This window comes from Pongo abelii, chromosome 2, assembly GCF_028885655.2.
Source record: "Pongo abelii isolate AG06213 chromosome 2, NHGRI_mPonAbe1-v2.0_pri, whole genome shotgun sequence".
NCBI lineage: Eukaryota > Metazoa > Chordata > Mammalia > Primates > Hominidae > Pongo > Pongo abelii.
In genome coordinates, this window is record NC_085928.1 from 139,858,125 (window position 1) to 139,876,662 (window position 18,538).

The 18,538-nt window shown below is 41.6% G+C and overlaps 1 protein-coding gene across 1 annotated transcript in view; it reads left to right on the top strand.

The window, feature by feature from the left end:
• Positions 1-18,538, top strand: part of COL6A5 (collagen type VI alpha 5 chain) — a 124,415-nt gene that overhangs the window by 25,330 nt on the left and 80,547 nt on the right. Inside the window, exons 7-16 of the mRNA XM_024244913.3 lie at positions 2,002-2,577; positions 4,667-5,007; positions 5,114-5,195; positions 8,122-8,264; positions 8,853-8,945; positions 10,692-10,745; positions 15,591-15,662; positions 15,996-16,022; positions 16,135-16,179; positions 16,272-16,325. Of these exons, the coding sequence (XP_024100681.3) occupies positions 2,002-2,577; positions 4,667-5,007; positions 5,114-5,195; positions 8,122-8,264; positions 8,853-8,945; positions 10,692-10,745; positions 15,591-15,662; positions 15,996-16,022; positions 16,135-16,179; positions 16,272-16,325 (1,487 nt within the window). The remainder of the gene's footprint in view (positions 1-2,001; positions 2,578-4,666; positions 5,008-5,113; positions 5,196-8,121; positions 8,265-8,852; positions 8,946-10,691; positions 10,746-15,590; positions 15,663-15,995; positions 16,023-16,134; positions 16,180-16,271; positions 16,326-18,538) is intronic.

The window sequence follows — 18,538 nt, forward strand, 5'->3', positions numbered from 1 at the left end:
ATCGAAGGAAAATTATGATTTTTCCCAAGGCAGCAGGACCACCCCAGTTCTTCTGCCTGTTCCATCCTCTCCCTGGACTCTCACTCTGAAGCGTGGGCTCCCCTCCCTCAGTCCTGACACACCTGCCAGTCCACTTAACACTGAATGTTCTTTCTCCTACACACTGGATGTGGTCACTCTTCTGCTTACAGTGTTTTGTGTATGTGTGTGTGTGTTTTTTTTTCTGGAGGCCTCCCTGTGCCCTTGGGGCAATTTCCAAACTCCTGAGCTCTATGTAGCCCCTGCCCACCTCGCCAACCTCATTGATCACCTCTCCCCTCTTCACAATCTACCCTGTCCTTCTGAAATTCCTCCACATCTTTGTGCACACTATCCTGCCCACCATGAACACTCCAGCCCACCAGTGTGCCTGCCTATGTCTCACTTTTCTGTCAAATTTCAGTCTTTGCTAGTTTCCTGGCCCAAAACCTGACCCCATGTCCCCACTGTATCCCCCAACTCTCACTCCTTCTATTTTCCAGGTGGTAGCACTTGACACATATTTGCTGTTTTCCTATCTGTATCTATCAAAAGACTACAAGCTCCGCAGGCAGGCTTAATCTCGTTTGTTTGGGGTGTCCTCCAAAACTGGTGCATTACTAAGACTACAGTCTTTTCCTATGAATGTGGAGGCTGTTTTATTCTCATTTCCCATGCCTACATTTTTGAGGTAGTGGTGAGATGGAGTTTGGGATGCAAGATGTTTATTAGGGATCCACACCTGTAAAATAAATGGGGAAAGCAAGATGGACCAAATAACTCAAATAGTGACATAGGCTAAACAAAGCTCCAAACCTAGCAGAGAGCTCTGAAGCAAATATCGCCCATGAGAGCTGTCCAGCATCAGCCTGAAACAGCTGGGACTAAGGGAGAACACCCTTCCCACTTAGTGCCTGGATGTGGCGGCCCTAGGAAGGGCATGACCTTTGGCAAGGCATCTCTCTGTAGTGAGACAGACCGTGAAAGTGCTGACAGCTAGAAGCTGTCTACCGCCTGCCCATACTCCCATAGCTGGGGAGTAAGTTCCTCTTTGCAGGTCTATCCGGGCAGCCCATCTTTGTGTCTGCCACACCACCCTTACAAGGAATTGTGTGACCGTGGGTAACCTACTGTCTCAATTACCTTTAGTAATCACCGTAGTGCTGCTGCTACAACAGCCATTGAGTTTGGTTGGAAATGAGTATAGAAAGTCACCCTTTGATTTTGGGACATTTCAGATTGGACTTCAGGGAGCTGACCTTATGCTCTATTTACTAGCCATTCACGCTTCTTCTGAGAAGTTCTAACATTTGAGTCATGATATTTTTAAAAAGCATTGCAGCAGAAAAAAAGTGCTAAATTTAAGAGTAAAAAGGATCTAGAGGTCCAGATACCAGCTCCACTCCATGGTAACTGTGTGCTCTTAGGCGAGTCACTTAACCTCTGAATTCTATTTCTATATTTGTAAAATTAGAATAATTAGTCATAAGGTGGTTGTGAATATTAATGTTGTTAGTGTATGCCAAAATCATTTTTAAAATGCTACTCCTCAATATGAATGTAAAGTGATAACATGACTAGTAATAGGAGTACTAATAATAGTACAGTAAGTAAGTGCTATTATCTTGATGGGGTAAATGTCCCAGTCTTGGTGTTTTGAAGGGACGTCTACCCTTTGTAATCACCTTTTAATGAGTACATGAAATTTATTCAAACTTCTTACTTTCTTTCTCTGATTAGCTTTCATTGTCTTTTCAAATGGATTGTATAAATAATTAAACTTTGAAAAAAACTCTATTATCTTTCCTCCTCTTGCTATTTTTTCTTCTTTTTGAGGATCAGTGATTCTCTCTCTTGTTAACTTATCTCAATTTGCTAATGTAAAGCAATTGAAGTATTTAGTAAAGCAATTTAAGTATATGAGGAAAGGAAAAATTTCGAATGATTCATGAGGAAAATAATTTATTCTTTTTTCTATTGCAGTCTGTCATCTTCAGGAAGCTGACGTGATTTTCCTTTGCGATGGCTCTGACAGGGTATCTAATTCAGATTTTGTAACCATGACAACTTTCTTGTCAGACTTAATTGATAATTTTGACATTCAGTCTCAAAGAATGAAAATTGGTATGGCTCAATTTGGAAGCAACTACCAGAGTATTATTGAGTTGAAAAACTCTCTGACTAAAACCCAGTGGAAGACTCTAATTCAGAATGTCTCCAAGAGCGGTGGATTTCCGAGAATAGACTTTGCCCTTAAAAAAGTGAGCAATATGTTTAATCTACATGCTGGTGGGAGAAGAAATGCTGGTGTCCCCCAGACTTTGGTTGTTATCACATCTGGAGATCCTCGCTATGATGTGGCAGATGCAGTAAGAACCCTGAAGGACCTTGGAATTTGTGTCCTGGTTTTGGGCATAGGAGATGTTTATAAGGAACAGCTTCTGCCAATAACAGGCAATTCTGAAAAAATAATCACTTTTCAAGGCTTTGATAAATTAAAGAATGTGGATGTGAAAAAAAGAATCATCCGTGAAATCTGCCAGAGCTGTGGGAAAACCAGTAAGTGCTCCTTGTTTGGTTTTCTTCCATGGAAACTTCTCATTTCCCCATTTCCCAAGAGTGTCTTATGGGCTAGCTCTAGCAGAGCATATATTTAGAACATATATTTAGTGAGAATATCTCACTTATTGTGCAATGAGAAGAGACTTCTCTGCTTCCAGGAAGTTTGGATAACTCAGCCTCCCTCAAAGACAAGGAAAGGGTGCAGAGGCTAGAGGGGACCCCTGGGCTGTGTCCTCTGGTCAGCCCTGTTCCCTCACAGCAATCCAGTGTTTATTCTCCTTTTAACACCTGGATCTCTCTCCTATTTCTGTCCTCCTAGTAAATTCCCTGCATCCAGTAGGAAGTAAGTAAAATAAACATTTGCTGATTGGAAGTTTTACTATTGTACCTTTGTTAAGCCGTCTTGTAAGGGACTCGTGTGTGTGTGTGTGTGTGTGTGTGTACAGTGTATTTTTCTTCTTTTAATGATTACATTCATATAATCACAGCCTACTAAAGATCTGAATTGTCCTTAGAGGTTATTTAATTCAGAGGTCACAAAGGTAAATGGCTGCAAAGGCCAGGTGGGTAGTGGAGATGAGTCAAGTGAGCAGAGTATGAGGACAGTGAACTGAAAAACAATGATGCGTCTCACAGGAATGCCACTATTCAGCTCCAGCTGAGAGTGGCCACAGGGAACTCAGCTTCTGTAAATTTGGGGCTAGGATTTGGGAGGACAGCATGTAAGGAAGCAGTAGCAAATGATAACAGTTTGTGGAATTTGCACAACATGCAGAAATTCCTTAGAGTTCTTACGTTTCTAGAGTTATTATGATTGAAATCACTTCTTTCACAAAATGTGATAGTTTTTCCAAACTCTCCGCATCTTATATGTCCCATTTGCGGTGCTCAAGTGGAGGCAGATTACAGTGGTGGAAAGAGCCCTGGGCCTGGAATCAGAAAGCTAGAGGTCTAACTCTGGTTCAGCAGCAACAACCTCCACACATGACTGTTTCCTCATCTGTAAAATGAGCAACCTGGGCAGGATCAGGGTAACCAAATGGCAGCTTGCAGTTGCAGTTTGTTTGTCCTATCCAGCGTTGATGAGTTGCTAAATTAGTTGGCAGCATTCACACTGAAGGTTCTACATTAAAAATGTTGACATCAGGCTCCTCTTTGAAAAATCAGAAGATCTGACAACACTAGGCCCCATTTTCCACATAGCTACTCTCAGCTGGAACCGAACAGTGAACAGACCCAGAAATGGGTCATTGTTCTCCAGTTCATTTTCCTCACACCCTGCCCACTGGAATCATTTCTCTTATCTACCTGCCTTTGCAGCCATTTGTGTTTGTGACCTCTAAAACTTAAATCATCTGAAAAGACAGCACAAAACTTTATTTACTTATTTTTTATTTTTTATTTTTTTGAGATGGAGTCTCGCTCTGTCACCCAGGCTGGAGTGCAGTGGCGCGATCTCGGCTCGCTGCAAGCTCTGCCTCCTGGGTTCACGCCATTCTCCTGCCTCAATCTCCCGAACATCTGGGACTACAGGCGCCCGCCACCACACCTGGCTAATTTTATTTTTGTGTTTTTTAGTAGAGACGGGGTTTCACCGTGTTAGCCAGGATGGTCTCGATCCCCTGACCTCATGATCCACCTGCCTCAGCCTCCCAAAGTGCTGGGATTACAGGCTTAAGCCACCACACCCAGCCTCAAAACTTTAATGTATTCTGACTATATGAATCAAAATATGTCACCATTAAAATGCATGCCCACATGCATGCGCACACATGCACAACAGAGTCACTGAGAATGAGACTAAATTATGGTTTGAACTTCAAATAGCTATTGGAAGTTTTAATACTTTAAAGGGGACAGGGAAAACCCCTGTGATATATGTTGGTATTACATATATATGTGATTTACATATACACATATATATATATATTATGATAAAGCAGCCAGTATCTTCCTTCTTGAACACTATTTGGGGACTAGAGACCCTCTAGCTCTGGGGCGTGACAGTGCTCCTTTTTTCTGCCCTGTCTCTCCTTCCTTACTCCTGTCTACTCGTTAATCTTGACTCTGTTCCCTTGGTTTCCAGATTGCTTTATGGACATAGTGGTTGGGTTTGACATCTCCACTCATGTGCAGGGGCAGCCTTTGTTCCAGGGCCACCCCCAGCTGGAATCCTACCTCCCAGGCATCTTAGAAGACATCAGCTCTATCAGGGGGGTGAGCTGTGGGGCTGGCACAGAGGCACACGTGAGCTTGGCGTTTAAAGTGAACAGTGACCAAGAATTCCCTGCCAAGTTCCAAATCTATCAGAAAGCAGTGTTTGACAGCTTGCTGCAAGTCAACGTCAGTGGGCCAACTCATCTGAACGCACAGTTCTTGCAGTCTCTTTGGGACACATTTAAGGATAAATCTGCATCCCGGGGCCAGGTATCCATATTACATTTTATCTCTCATCTGCACATTCTTCCATTTGTTCTTCATTCCCCAATTATATATTTAGCTTTTACACCATACCATTTTCTTATTTCTCCAGGTGCTGCTTATTTTTTCAGACGGTCTCCAGAGTGAAAGCAACATAATGCTTGAAAATCAATCAGACAGGCTCAGAGAAGCAGGTATTGAGTTGATTTTTTTTTTTTTTTTTTTTTTGAGAGGGAGTGTCAGTCTGTCGCCCAGGTTGGAGTGCAGTGGCACGATCTCAGCTCACTGCAAGCTCCACCTTCTGAGTTCACGCCATTCTCCTGCCTCAACCTCCTGAGTAGCTGGGACTACAGGCGCCCGCCACCACGCCCAGCTAATTTTTTGTATTTTTAGTAGAGATGGGGTTTCACTGTGTTAGCCAGGGTGGTCTTGATCTCCTGACCTCGTGATTCACCTGACTTGGCCTCCCAAAGTGCTGAGATTACAGATGTAAGCCACCGCGCCCAGCCGAGTTGAAAATTTAAACAGTGAAGCGTGGAATATGCTTAACAAGTCTCTACCTTTACTCAGATGCTGTAGATCTTGAGATCTGCCTAGCTACTTGTAGCAGAGGCTGTTGATACCTCATCTAATCCCCATTGACCAGCCCTCACACTCCTCCCCAAAATGCTGCAAATGCTGTGGCCAAGTGCTTAGACTTATAACCTTCTATATAGACATGTGCCCTTGACTGACCTGAACTATGTATCTGGGCGTGCTTGGAATGGGTGTGGGGTTACCATGCTCCACGTTTGGTGGTGGGGGCGGGGGCAACTATGATATAGGGATACAAAAGCCTGGCACTCTTGCTTAAATGGGTCAACTCTAGTACAATTTGCATTCCAGAGTCCTTCATGAATCAGGCAAAGGCTAAGACTTCACTGAGATGTATCCCTGGTTACATCTCCTTCCCTTTTCCGCTCTCTCTCTCAATATAGACACCACATACATACAAAATCCTCTTTCAGATTCCAGTTCTAGGGAACCTGACCCAAGACAGCTCCTACTGTTTCTTATTTTCCATATGAAAGATAGCAACGTGGATTTGGAAAAGCACTTCTCGCTATATATTTTCTGTCCATGTCATAGCTTCAAACTGAGCCGGAAGCTAAATGCAGAAGTTGAGAGTAGGATGCAGCAATGGAAGACTCCGTTAATTGTCAAATGAGATGCATTGTTTAAGAATTCCTTGGTGTAGCCCAGACTGGCTTCTAGGGTTCATCTTCCACAGGCAACCTCCCTAAAGACCACAATATGTCCTATTTTATTGCTCGGTTGTGTCTCTTTCTCTGCACAGTTCCCTTCAATACCTTCTCATTGTTCTTGGGATATAGATCAAATTCCTTAACATGGCTTGGGAGCTTTGCAGAACCTGGCCTCTGCTTCCCATTTCAGCCTTAACTCACTTCTTGTTTGAGACAGAGTCTCGCTCTGTCACCCAGGCTGGAGCGCAGTGGCCCGATCTTGGCTCACTGCAAGCTCCGCCTCCCGGGTTCACGCCATTCTCCTGCTTCAGCCTCCCGAGTATCTGGGACTACAGGCGCCCGCCACCACGCTTGGCTAGTTTTTTTTAATTTTTAGTAGAGATGGGGTTTCACCGTGTTAGCCAGGATGGCCTGGATCTCCTGACCTCATGATCCGCCCACCTTGGTCTCCCAAAGTGCTGGCATTACAGGCATGAGCCACTGCACCTGGCTAACTCATTTCTTATATTCAGTGTTCCAGGCATATGAAACTATTTTTTCCCATTCTTCCTGTAATGATATATATATATATTTATATATTTATATATATATTTATATATATATATATATGTACTTTTTTAGATGGATTTTTGCTCTTGTTGCCTAGGCTGGAGTACAATAACACAATCTCAGCTCGCTGCAACCTCTGCCTCCCAGGTTCAAGCGATTCTCCTGCCTCAGCCTCCCGAGTAGCTGGGATTACAGGTGCCCACCACCATGCCTGGCTAAATTTTTTTTGTATTTTTAGTAGAGATGGGGTTTCTCCATGTTGTTGACCAGTTCGCTGGTCTCAAATACCTGACCTCAGGTGATCTGCCCACCTTGGCCTCCCAAAGTGCTGGGATTACAGGTGTGAGCCACTGTGCCTGGCCCCCATGTACTTTACAGCCTCACTTCTCTCTGTCCTTGCCTAGAGCTTCCTCTATCTCCTTTCCTCCCCGGGTACTCTCTCCATCTTCCATCTCTGGTTCTTTCCACTGGCCAACTTACATTTCTCCTTTAGAATCAGCTTCAACATCAATTTTTCCAAGAAACCTTCCATGACTCTCCAAGAATGGGTTAGGAGCTTCTCCTCTAGGCTTTCATGGAACCCTGATGTTTCTCAGAGCAACTATCTGATTCTTGACCCTCTGTTCCATTAACCATTAACTCTGGGAAGGAAAGAAGTAAGCCTGACTTATTCATTTGTATTTCTGCTATTATACAATGATTAATACATAATAGGCTCCTATTAATAATTTAAAAATTGTTTAGTGAAAAGATGAATAAAGTCAATGAACTAGTAAATGAATTAATGAGTGAATAGATGAATTAATGAATGAACTGGATGTGGTCAGGAGTTCAGCTGAGACAATTGCCCTGGGATTTCCTCATGTTCTCAGGGCTTGGCCTCCCAGGGGTGTTTGGAATTGGGAATAACTTGAGAATTATCATTAATTTACATTCAGGAAAATTCAGAAAAGCTCTCTGGAGATGAATAATGCCCTTTCTTAAAAATCACTTTCCAGTGCCCAAGAATTGCATCAAAATTGGTGGTAAGATGTGGAACACGGTTTTCTATTAGTGTTTTTCTATAGATTTGTAAATCGTTTCTCTTGAATACTTTTTATCAGGGGATTTCATGCAACGGTCAGGGACCAGAGCTGGTGCATATTCAGAAAATGCAGGCAAATTATCTGTTAGTTTCTTCATATGTCAGGAGTACTCCTTCCTCTTATGTTTGTTTTTTCCCCTTTTCAATTCTTTAAATCATGTTCACTGAGTAGAATTATTATGTCTTCTTTTTTTTCATGTACAACCCCTTTGCTTTATTTATATTGTGGTTTTTGCCACATAGGACTTGATGCTCTGCTGGTAGTGTCCCTTAACACAACTGCTCATCATGAGTTTTCTAGCTTTGAATTTGGAAAAAGATTTGATTACAGGACTCATCTGACTATTGGAACGAGAGAACTGGGCAAAAAACTATCACAGTACCTGGTGAGTTGTTGAACAAAATCCCCTGTTGTTCAAAATGCCATGGGAACTAAATTGGAATCTTGATGAGAACTTTCAAAGACTGCCTTTGTTTACCCCCACTAAATTAAGTGCATTGTCCTTAGTATATAAAAAAGTATGGAAGACCATAGCATAGTATTTTGTTTTTGCATGTTCTTTCATTCTTTGTCATCTCACTAAATGAATGCGTAAGGAACTAAAAAACTAACCAACTCATAATTGAATTAAAAAGCCCCCAACTGTTTGTGCTGCAGAAATTCCAGGAAACAGAAGACTGTCAACTAGAAACCAACAAGTCTTAGGCAAAGTTGAGCCATGGCCATCCACATACTGGATGCCCTGTCTATAGACAGAGGTCATTTCCTTTGGAGAGGCGATGTTGCCAGTGCAGTGCCTGGTACCCTCTCTGCAGTGTTAAATTCAGAAAGCACCTCTTATTCTCTGCAGCCCCTCATCCAAAGGGTGAAGATGGGCGTGTAGGTGGTGGATTATGATTTGTATGAGTACAGTTCTTATGGAATAAAGTTTCTGACAATTGCTATTCACTCAGCTTTACTTTTTTTCCCCCAGGGAAACATTGCAGAGAGGACTTGCTGCTGTACATTCTGCAAATGTCCAGGAATTCCAGGACATCATGGGACCCGAGGACTACAAGCCATGAAGGTGCCACTCACCTGTGATACTATTTTATCTAATGTGCCTTGATTTGGTACAGGTGGGACTGAGACTGAGTGGTTGAATTTACAACCTTCACTCCATGCTAATGGAATTGCTTTGGACATTTCATGTGACTTTTTTGGAATAAAATCCAGGTCAGGAGAGCTCACTTTTGATACTGCTAGCAAGAATAACTCCCTTTTCTCTTACATACCGTTGGCAATGTTGCTTCTTGGTTTTGCAATTTATGCTTTTGTACCTGCTTTAGAAAGTTTGAAAGGTGGTAAGATGTAAAAAATAGTGGAGATGAAGCTGGGTGTAGGAGCTTGCACCTGTAATCCCAGCTACTTGGGAGGCTGAGGTGGGAAGATCACTTGATTGTTCAAGACCAGCCAGGGCAACATAACAAGACCCCATCTCCTTAAAAATAAATAAATAAATAAGTGTTGTGCTTCATCAGTAACAGAATGAGATTGAACTACAAAAAGATCATAGCATTGCAGATTAATAGCCTTTTAAAACACAAATTATAAAATATTATACAACAATAGGATGAATAAATATGTCATGATATTTTCAATAAAATATGTCAATGAAAATGAATGAACTACAGCTACACACAACAACATGAATAACTTTTACTAACATGGTAATGACCAAAAAAAGCAAAACACAGAAGAATGCATGTGGTAAAATTCCATTTATTAAAAGTTGTAGTATCTAGGGAGGAATACTTAACGGTGAAGTATTTTTAAAAGGCAAGAAAATATTATCAGAAGTCAGGAGGGCCCTTGTGGAGAGAGGCTGGGGGTGAATTGTGACTGGGGACAGGCACTGTACCTGGGACCAATAATGCTCTATTTCTTGAACTGCATGGTGGCTACATAGACCTTATATATAAAAATTATAATATTGTTCTATAAAGTTACTTTATAGTAATTAAAGTATACATTTATATTTTATACACTTTAATGCACTTTTCAAATGGATTTTAGGTATCACAATAAAAATGAAGTTTTTCTTTAAAAAAAAAGAGATCAACAATGCTTGCTCATGAGTTCTGCACTGTCCAACCTTATGGAAGGACAATTTATATTGAACTTTTTACTGCGCTGTGATGTTTTGTTTAGCACAATTTTCTCTCGATACTTTGCTCAGGTCAATATTAGAATTATGTTCCAGAAGCACAACTCCCCTGGTATACTGATCAGCCAGCTGGGCCTGTGTTAGAGGGTGGGGAAAGCAAACTCAAATGAAATGTTTGCCACAAGTAAGCCACAACGCAGTTAAACCACACGTGGCTAAGGGAGAGATGACTGCAATTAAAATATATGCAATCTTGTTGTTGGAAGTGGTTATTCTTCCTTGAGCTCTCAAAATAGCAGGACAAAATAAAATAATACCTTTGGAAATGTTATCGGTTTGTCTGCTAAAAGGGTTGTGGCTGGTACAGCTGTCCTCCCTGCAAATCGCTCAGGTGCAGGTGTGGCTCTGTGGGTGTCATCTGCTGGTGGATTCCAAAGGTCAGCCTCCCGCAAGCGTTAGGAGGGTCACCTTCTGCAGAGGGGCTTCAGAGCTGAATGCAAGGAGAAAAGCTAGCTCCAGATGTTGTCAGATTCTCCCCAAACTCACAGCTGTATCTGCAAAAACTGCAACCAAGTTGGAGGAAGGGACTTGCTTAGAATGCCTAATGATTTCACAAGTTTGACTTTATTGGGGGGGTGACTAAAATTTATTGTTCTCTCTTCACAGGGTTCTCAAGGTCTGAAAGGCAGCAGAGGACATAGGGGAGAGGATGGAGACCCTGTAAGTTTTTATTACTCCCCCTCACCCCCGTCGCACACACACTGTACACACACACACACACACAAACACACACTTATTGATTCTTCCTACCCATGAGCATGGAATGTTCTTCCATTTGTTTGTATCCTCTTTTATTTCCTTGAGCAGTGTTTTGTAGTTCTCCTTGAAGAGGTCCTTCACGTCCCTTGTAAGTTGGATTCCTAAGTATTTTATTCTCTTTGAAGTAATTGTGAATGGGCGTTCACTCATGATTTGGCTCTCTGTCTGTTATTGGTGTATAAGAATGCTTGTGATTTTTGTACATTGATTTTGTACCCTGAGACTTTGCTGAAGTTGCTTATCAGCTTAAGGAGATTTTGGGCTGAGACAATGGGGTTTTCTAGATATACAATCATGTCATCTGCAAACAGGGACAATTTGACTTCCTCTTTTCCTAATTGAATACCCTTTATTTCCTTCTCTTGCCTAATTGCCCTGGCCAGAACTTCCAACACTATGTTGAATAGGAGTGGTGAGAGAGGGCATCCCTGTCTTGTGCCAGTTTTCCAAGGGAATGCTTCCAGTTTTTGCCCATTCAATATGATATTGGCTGTGCGTTTGTCATAGATAGGTCTTATTACTTTGAGATACGTCCCATCAATACTTAATTTATTGAAAGTTTTTAGCATGAAGGGTTGTTGAATTTCGTCAAAGGCCTTTTCTGCATGTATTGAGATAATCATGTGGTTTTTGTCTTTGGTTCTGTTTATATGCTGGATTACATTTATTGATTTGTGTATATTGAACCAGCCTTGCATCCCAGGGATGAAGCCCACTTGATCATGGTGGATAAGCTTTTTGATGTGCTGCTGGATTTGATTTGCCAGTATTTTATTGAGGATTTTTGCATCAATGATCATGAAGGATATCGGTCTAAAATTCTCTTTTTTGGTTGTGTCTCTTCCCGGCTTTGGTATCAGGATGATGCTGGCCTCATAAAATGAGTTAGGGAGGATTCCCTCTTTTTCTATTGATTGGAATAGTTTCAGAAGGAATGGTACCAGTTCCTCCTTGTACCTCTGGTAGAATTTGGCTGTGAATCCATCTGGTCCTGGACTCTTTTTGGTTGGTAAGCTATTGATTATTGCCACAATTTCAGATGCTGTTATTGGTCTATTCAGAGATTCAACTTCTTCCTGGTTTAGTCTTGGGAGAGTGTATGTGTCGAGGAATTTTTCCATTTCTTCTAGATTTTCTAGTTTATTTGCATAGAGGTGTTTGTAGTATTCTCTGATGGTAGTTTGTATTTCTGTGGGATCGGTGGTGATATCCTCTTTATCAATATCATCAAAATGGCCATAGTGCCCAAGGTAATTTATAGATTCAATGCCATCCCCATCAAGCTGCCAATGACTTTCTTCACAGAATTGGAAAAATCTACTTTAAAGTTCATATGGAACCAAAAAAGAGCCCGCATCGCCAAGTCAATCCTAGGCCAAAAGAACAAAGCTGGAGGCATCACACTACCTGACTTCAAACTATACTACAAGGCTACAGTAACCAAAACAGCATCGTACTGGTACCAAAACAGAGATATAGATCAATGGAACAGAACAGAGCCGTCAGAAATAATGCCACATATCTACAACTATCTGATCTTTGACAAACCTGACAAAAACAAGCAATGGGGAAAGGATTCCCTATTTAATAAATGGTGCTGGGAAAACTGGCTAGCCATATGGAGAAAGCTGAAACTGGATCCCTTCCTTACACCTTATACAAAAATCAATTCAAGATGGATTAAAGACTTAAACATTAGACCTAAAACCATAAAAACCCTAGAAGAAAACGTAGGCATTACCATTCAGGACATAGGCATGGGCAAGGACTTCATGTCTAAAACACCAAAAGCAATGGTAACAAAAGCCAAAATTGACAAATGGGATCTAATTAAACTAAAGAGCTTCTGCACAGCAAAAGAAACCACCATCAGAGTGAACAGGCAATCTACAAAATGGGAGAAAATTTTCGCAACCTACTCATCTGACAAAGGGCTAATATCCAGAATCTACAATGAACTCCAACAAATTTACAAGAAAAAAACAAACAACCCCATCAAAAAGTGGGCGAAGGACATGAACAGACACTTCGCAAAAGAAGACATTTATGCAGCCAAAAAACACATGGAAAAATGCTCACCATCACTGGCCATCAGAGAAATGCAAATCAAAACCACAATGAGATACTATCTCACACCAGTTAGAATGGTGATCATTAAAAAGTCAGGAAACAACAGGTGCTGGAGAGGATATGGAGAAATAGGAACACTTTTACACTGTTGGTGGGACTGTAAACTAGTTCAACCATTGTGGAAGTCAGTGTGGCAATTCCTCAGGGATCTAGAACTAGAAATACCATTTGACCCAGTCATCCCATTACTGGGTATATACCCAAAGGACTATAAATCATGCTGCTATAAAGACACATGCACACGTATGTTTATTGTGACACTATTCACAATAGCAAAGACTTGGAACCAACCCAAATGTCCAACAATGATAGACTGGATTAAGAAAATGTGGCACATATACACCATGGAATACTATGCAGACATAAAAAATGATGAGTTCATGTCCTTTGTAGGGACATGGATGAAATTGGAAATCATCATTCTCAGTAAACTATCGCAAGAACAAAAAACCAAACACCACATATTGTCACTCATAGGTGGGAATTGAACAATGAGAATACATGGACACAGGAAGGGGAACATCACACTCTGGGGACTGTTGTGGGGTGGGGGGAGGGGGGAGGCATAGCATTGGGAGATATACCTAATGCTAGATGACGAGTTAGTGGGTGCAGCACAGCAGCATGGCACATGTATACATATGTAACTAACCTGCACATTGTGCACATGTACCCTAAAACTTAAAGTATAATAATAATAAAAAAAAGACAAAACAAAAAGAACAAACAAACAACAAAAAATGCACACTTATTTTCTTTTTCATAAAAAAGCTTATTTTCATACAAAAGGGGTAGATGGGGTTTTGTTTATATGTTTATTTTTATATGTTGATATGTTTATTTTGTTGATATATTTATTTTTGTGCTTTTTTGTGGGAAGAAGGGTTGCCTTTCTTTTCATTTTTCCTTGTCTGAATTATGAGGCAGTTACTAAGTCTAAGTTTGGGGTAAGGAGGGAACAGGCTTACACGTGTATCCTGGCATGTTTTTATCAGTGGCAGATACCTGGGCAGCCTCCTCTCTACCCCCAAGCAGGGCACAGCAGGTTATCTGCCAGGGAGCTCTCTTTAGACCTAAAACCCAGTTCTTAGTACATGGCTTTGGGCCAAGGCTGGAGCATACACCCTTCCATGGAAAGGGAAGTTGGCAAAGCATCCCTCAAGATGAGAGGCATGGCTTCACGGTCACATGCTACACAGAGGTTTGCGAATCTCCATGTTTAAAACCAGAACTCTCACTTTCTCATCAGTCAAATTATGAGAAAGAATTTGAAGAAACTGAAACCAGTTAGGTGGCTCTGTTTGGGATGGAAAAAGTTCAGAAAGCATCCAGACTGGATTTCTATCACCTTAGATCAAGTCCAGTTCCTCATCTGGGCAGCAAGTTATAAGGATTGAAAGCAAAGACTCTAGAGTCAGACTGCCAAGAGTTGGCCTAGTTGTGTGTCCTTGAACAAGATACCTAACTTCTTGACCCTCAGTTTTCTCATCTGTAAGCAATTATAAGTTCCTCTACAATCTAATGGCTGACCTAGTTTACAAAATGACCTCTAAGGGGGGTACTCTAAATCACCTACTCTGTACCCTCCGAGGGTTCTTGGAGACTACCAAACTAGCATGGGAGTGCTTTCAGTGTGGGGAATAGTGTCACCCACCTGCCTGGCTGAGCCCACCGCTGGCAGAAAGTCCAGGCAATGGGAAGCCATAGGGCTAAGGTACCTCTCAGCAACCTGTGGCCATGGGCAAGGCCTCCTCCTTTTGCAGGGAATGATCCTCAGGATAAAGAAAGCAAAGTAGGACAAAGGAAAATCCTTTCTCCCTCTCTTACTGGCAAGGCAAGAATTAAGCTCATTACTAGTTAATTATTCACACAGCAAAATGTAAGCACCTGTTATGCACCTAGACATGAGCCAGTCACAAGGGACATGATGATGAAAGACACAGTTGGGGTTCCTGCCCTCAAAAAGCACAAAATTGTTCCTTTCTTAAGATCCATTTTACTTTAGCATTTACCTGTATTTAAATATTTCCTTGGAGAAGCAGGGTTGGTGGGAGACACACAAATCATTGACCTTCAGTGCTTACCCCTGCACGGATAGTCTGACTTTGGGGGTCTTTAACCTGGTGATTCCTCCTGTGAGGACTGGCTTTTCTCACCTTTGCTTTCTCATTCTCCTAGTAGTGTCACTTCCCAGCAACTGTTTCTACTCAGCTGCAGTACCCTAGCAACGACCTGTGGGTCTACTGTCAGCAATACTGACTCTCCCATTATAGCATTAGGGCCCTAGATGGATTACTGGAGTCTTGGAATGTGGCTACAAAGTGAAGCCACTGTGCTGTTTGATCAGGTAGTGAAGTGGCTGAGCTCTTCTTGCACCTTTTTGTGATCTTGGGTCCATAAAAAGCCCTAAAGATTGACAGGAAACATGTTTGAATATAGAGGGGAAAAACAGATGTAAATGAGTGGGGATTCACTTTTGAATCCTTTTTGAAGAGGATTCACTTTTTCTAAAGCTCATAGTGCCCATGTGCTTTGTCTTAACTCTGTGAAAATAAACCACTGGCAGCTTCTGGCAAAAACATCACTTTGGGTACCTGTCTGTGCTCCTTTTCTTAGGGAGTACGAGGAGACACAGGACCCCAAGGAGATAAAGGGATTGCAGGATGTCCAGGGGCGTGGGGTCAGAAGGTAAGGCTCTTCTGTAAATGTTATTTCCAATTCTCTATAACATTCACTCCCTCTCTTTCCCCATTCCTTTCCTCCCTCGTTTTCTCTCATCCATCACTCCTCTCTCTTTTCCTTTCTCCAGTTATATCGATGAGTTTTCCTGTCTGCAGATTAATTCTGCTTTTTAATAATATCAAGGAGTCTTTAGCATTAATAGATTGCATCTCTAACCTCTTTGTAGATGTATAGCCCGAAGCAACTAAAGAAATACATGCTCACTCACTTTAGAGAGGCAGTCTTTGAATCCACACTCTGTCTTTGATATGTCAGTGAGAGATATTTCATCTTTTGCAGGGACTCAAAGGATTTTCTGGACCTAAGGTACTGGAGTTTTTTCTTAGTTTAATTTGATTTACAAATGGGATTAGTTTCCCAATAAGCGTGTGGCAGAGACCTGCTTTTAACCTGACGCCTGTCTATTGTCGTCTCTCAGGGAGGACATGGAGACGATGGGATTGATGGACTTGATGGGGAAGAGGTAAGCCATATTGCTTCAAGTATCATAAAACTGTCATGAGGTTGCTAAAATTTTTTTTAAGTGGGAATTTTGTTTTTCTTGTCTTCTTTTAGGGCTCTCATGGATTTCCTGGAATAAAAGGAGAAAAAGGTGATCCAGGATCTCAGGTAACACTTTTCTTTTCAACACATCAAAGAAGGAGAATTTGGTGACAGAGACAGTCTTAACTGCTGTGTGTCAGTGGTTATAGGGGATAAAATTTACAACTGACTTAACCATATAATGAAGGCCTATTGCTACTGAATATATGCTGCATATCTGATTGAAGCAAGGGGGTAATTATGTAATTTTCAAGAATTTCCACCTAGAAAAATTTAGCACACACAAGCTTATTCTATGGGCATGTTTCCCATGTCTGAAAATGAATGCTTTCACCTGTCAGTGGTTTCTTTTGTTCATTTGTTTTTTACCACAACGTTTCCGTCAATGTCAGTAATTTCTGTGTTGTCTTTATTATGTCAGAAAATAAAAAAGCAAGAGAAAGAGACAAAATTATTTTGGTGGCTTCGGTAGCAAATCACTGTGAAACATTTTTTAACTTTACATTTATTTCAACACTCATTAGTGTGTGCCTACTTGATTTCAAGCAGCTCTACTTTTATGTTCTGACCCATTGATTTATGAAATATTTTTGAGCACCTGTCATTTGTCAGGCTTGCCATGTGCCAGGCACCTGTCATTGGCCAGGCATATATTCTTATATAATAAGAATCAGAGGTGAACTACACAGCCCCTGTCATCAAAGATCCCACAGTATAGTTGGGAAGACAGACATATCAATAGAATTATATAAAATGTGATTGAGGCCGTGTTGTAGATATCTACATGGGAGTCCAGAGGAAGGCATGTAACTCAGCCTGGGGGCATGTGTTGTCCAGAAGGTCTTCCTGGAGGAAATGACTTCTGAGCTGAAGAGGAACAGGAATTCAGCAAGGCAAAGATGTGGAGGAAGAGCATTCCAGACAGAGGGAGTAGCATAATCAAAAACATGAGGGTTCAGGGCACTGCCAAGTTTTACTTCCTGGAGGGAGCATTAGAATACAGGTACTGGGAGGTGAGGTTCAAGAGGTGGTGGGAAGAGATCAGGAGATTGGGAGGGCACTAGTGAGCCATGTGGAAGAGCTTGTTTTTTAACTGTAAGGCAATGGGGAACCTTTGAAAGATTTTAAGCAGAAGAATCACAATCAGATTTACATTTTAGAAATATTACTTGCAGTAATGTGGACAATATTTTGCAGATGACATAGATGCAAGGCAAAGATCAGAGGCAGATCTGTAGAAATCAGGTAAGAAGTGATGAAGCCTTCAAGTAAAGCAATGATAGTGAGAAAAGACACAAAATATACTAAGGGTGTAGCAGGGCTCAGACTGAAGTGAGGCTAGCAGGGCACCTAAGGTACAGAAGGGGCAGAGTTATGTGGAGTAAATACCTACCTCCATTCTGCACCTTAGGTGCCTCTCTCATCTCACACTAGTCCTGGTTCTGGGACCTGAAATCTCCAGATATAGGTGACTAGAGGAACAGAAAATAGAGAGTCAGTCAATATGCCTGCAAGGATCCTGGCTTGGGCAAGTTTAATTGGAAATAATTAGGTTTGAGGTGACAATGGAACATGTTGCAGGAAGTCAGGGAACCCGAAAAGAGGCTGAAGCCACAGCAGAAGAACATAAATTGTGAAGATTTCATGGACATTTATCACTTCCCCAATGAATACTCTTATAATTTCCTATGCCTGTCTTTAATCTCTTAGTCCCATCATCTTTGTAAGCTGAGGATATATGTCGCCTCAGGACCCTGTGATGATTGCGTTATCTGCACAAATTGTTTGCAAAGCATGTGTGTTTGAACAATATGAAATCTGAGCACCTTGAAAAAGACAGGATAACAGCGATTTTCAGGGAACAAGGGAGATAACCACAAAGTCTGACTGCCTGCGGGGCTGGACAGAACAGAGTCATATTTCTCTTCTTTCAGAAACTGAATAGGAGAAATATCGCTGAATTATTTTCTCAGCAAGGAATCACCCTGGGAAAACGAATGCATTCCCGGTGGTGGAGGGGGGAGGGTCTCTAAAATGGCCGCTCTGGGGTTGTCTCTTTTTATGTAGTTGTAGATAAGGGATGAAATATGCCCTGGTCTCCTGCAACGCCCTCAGGCTTGCTAGGATTAGTAAATTCCAGCCTGGTGAATTCTAGTCAGACTGGTTGTCTGCTTGCGAACTCTGTTTCCTGTTAAGATGTTTATCAATGACAACGTGTGCCCAGCAGGACATGGACCTTCATCAGTAATTCTAGTTTCGCCCTGGCCTTGTGATCTCAC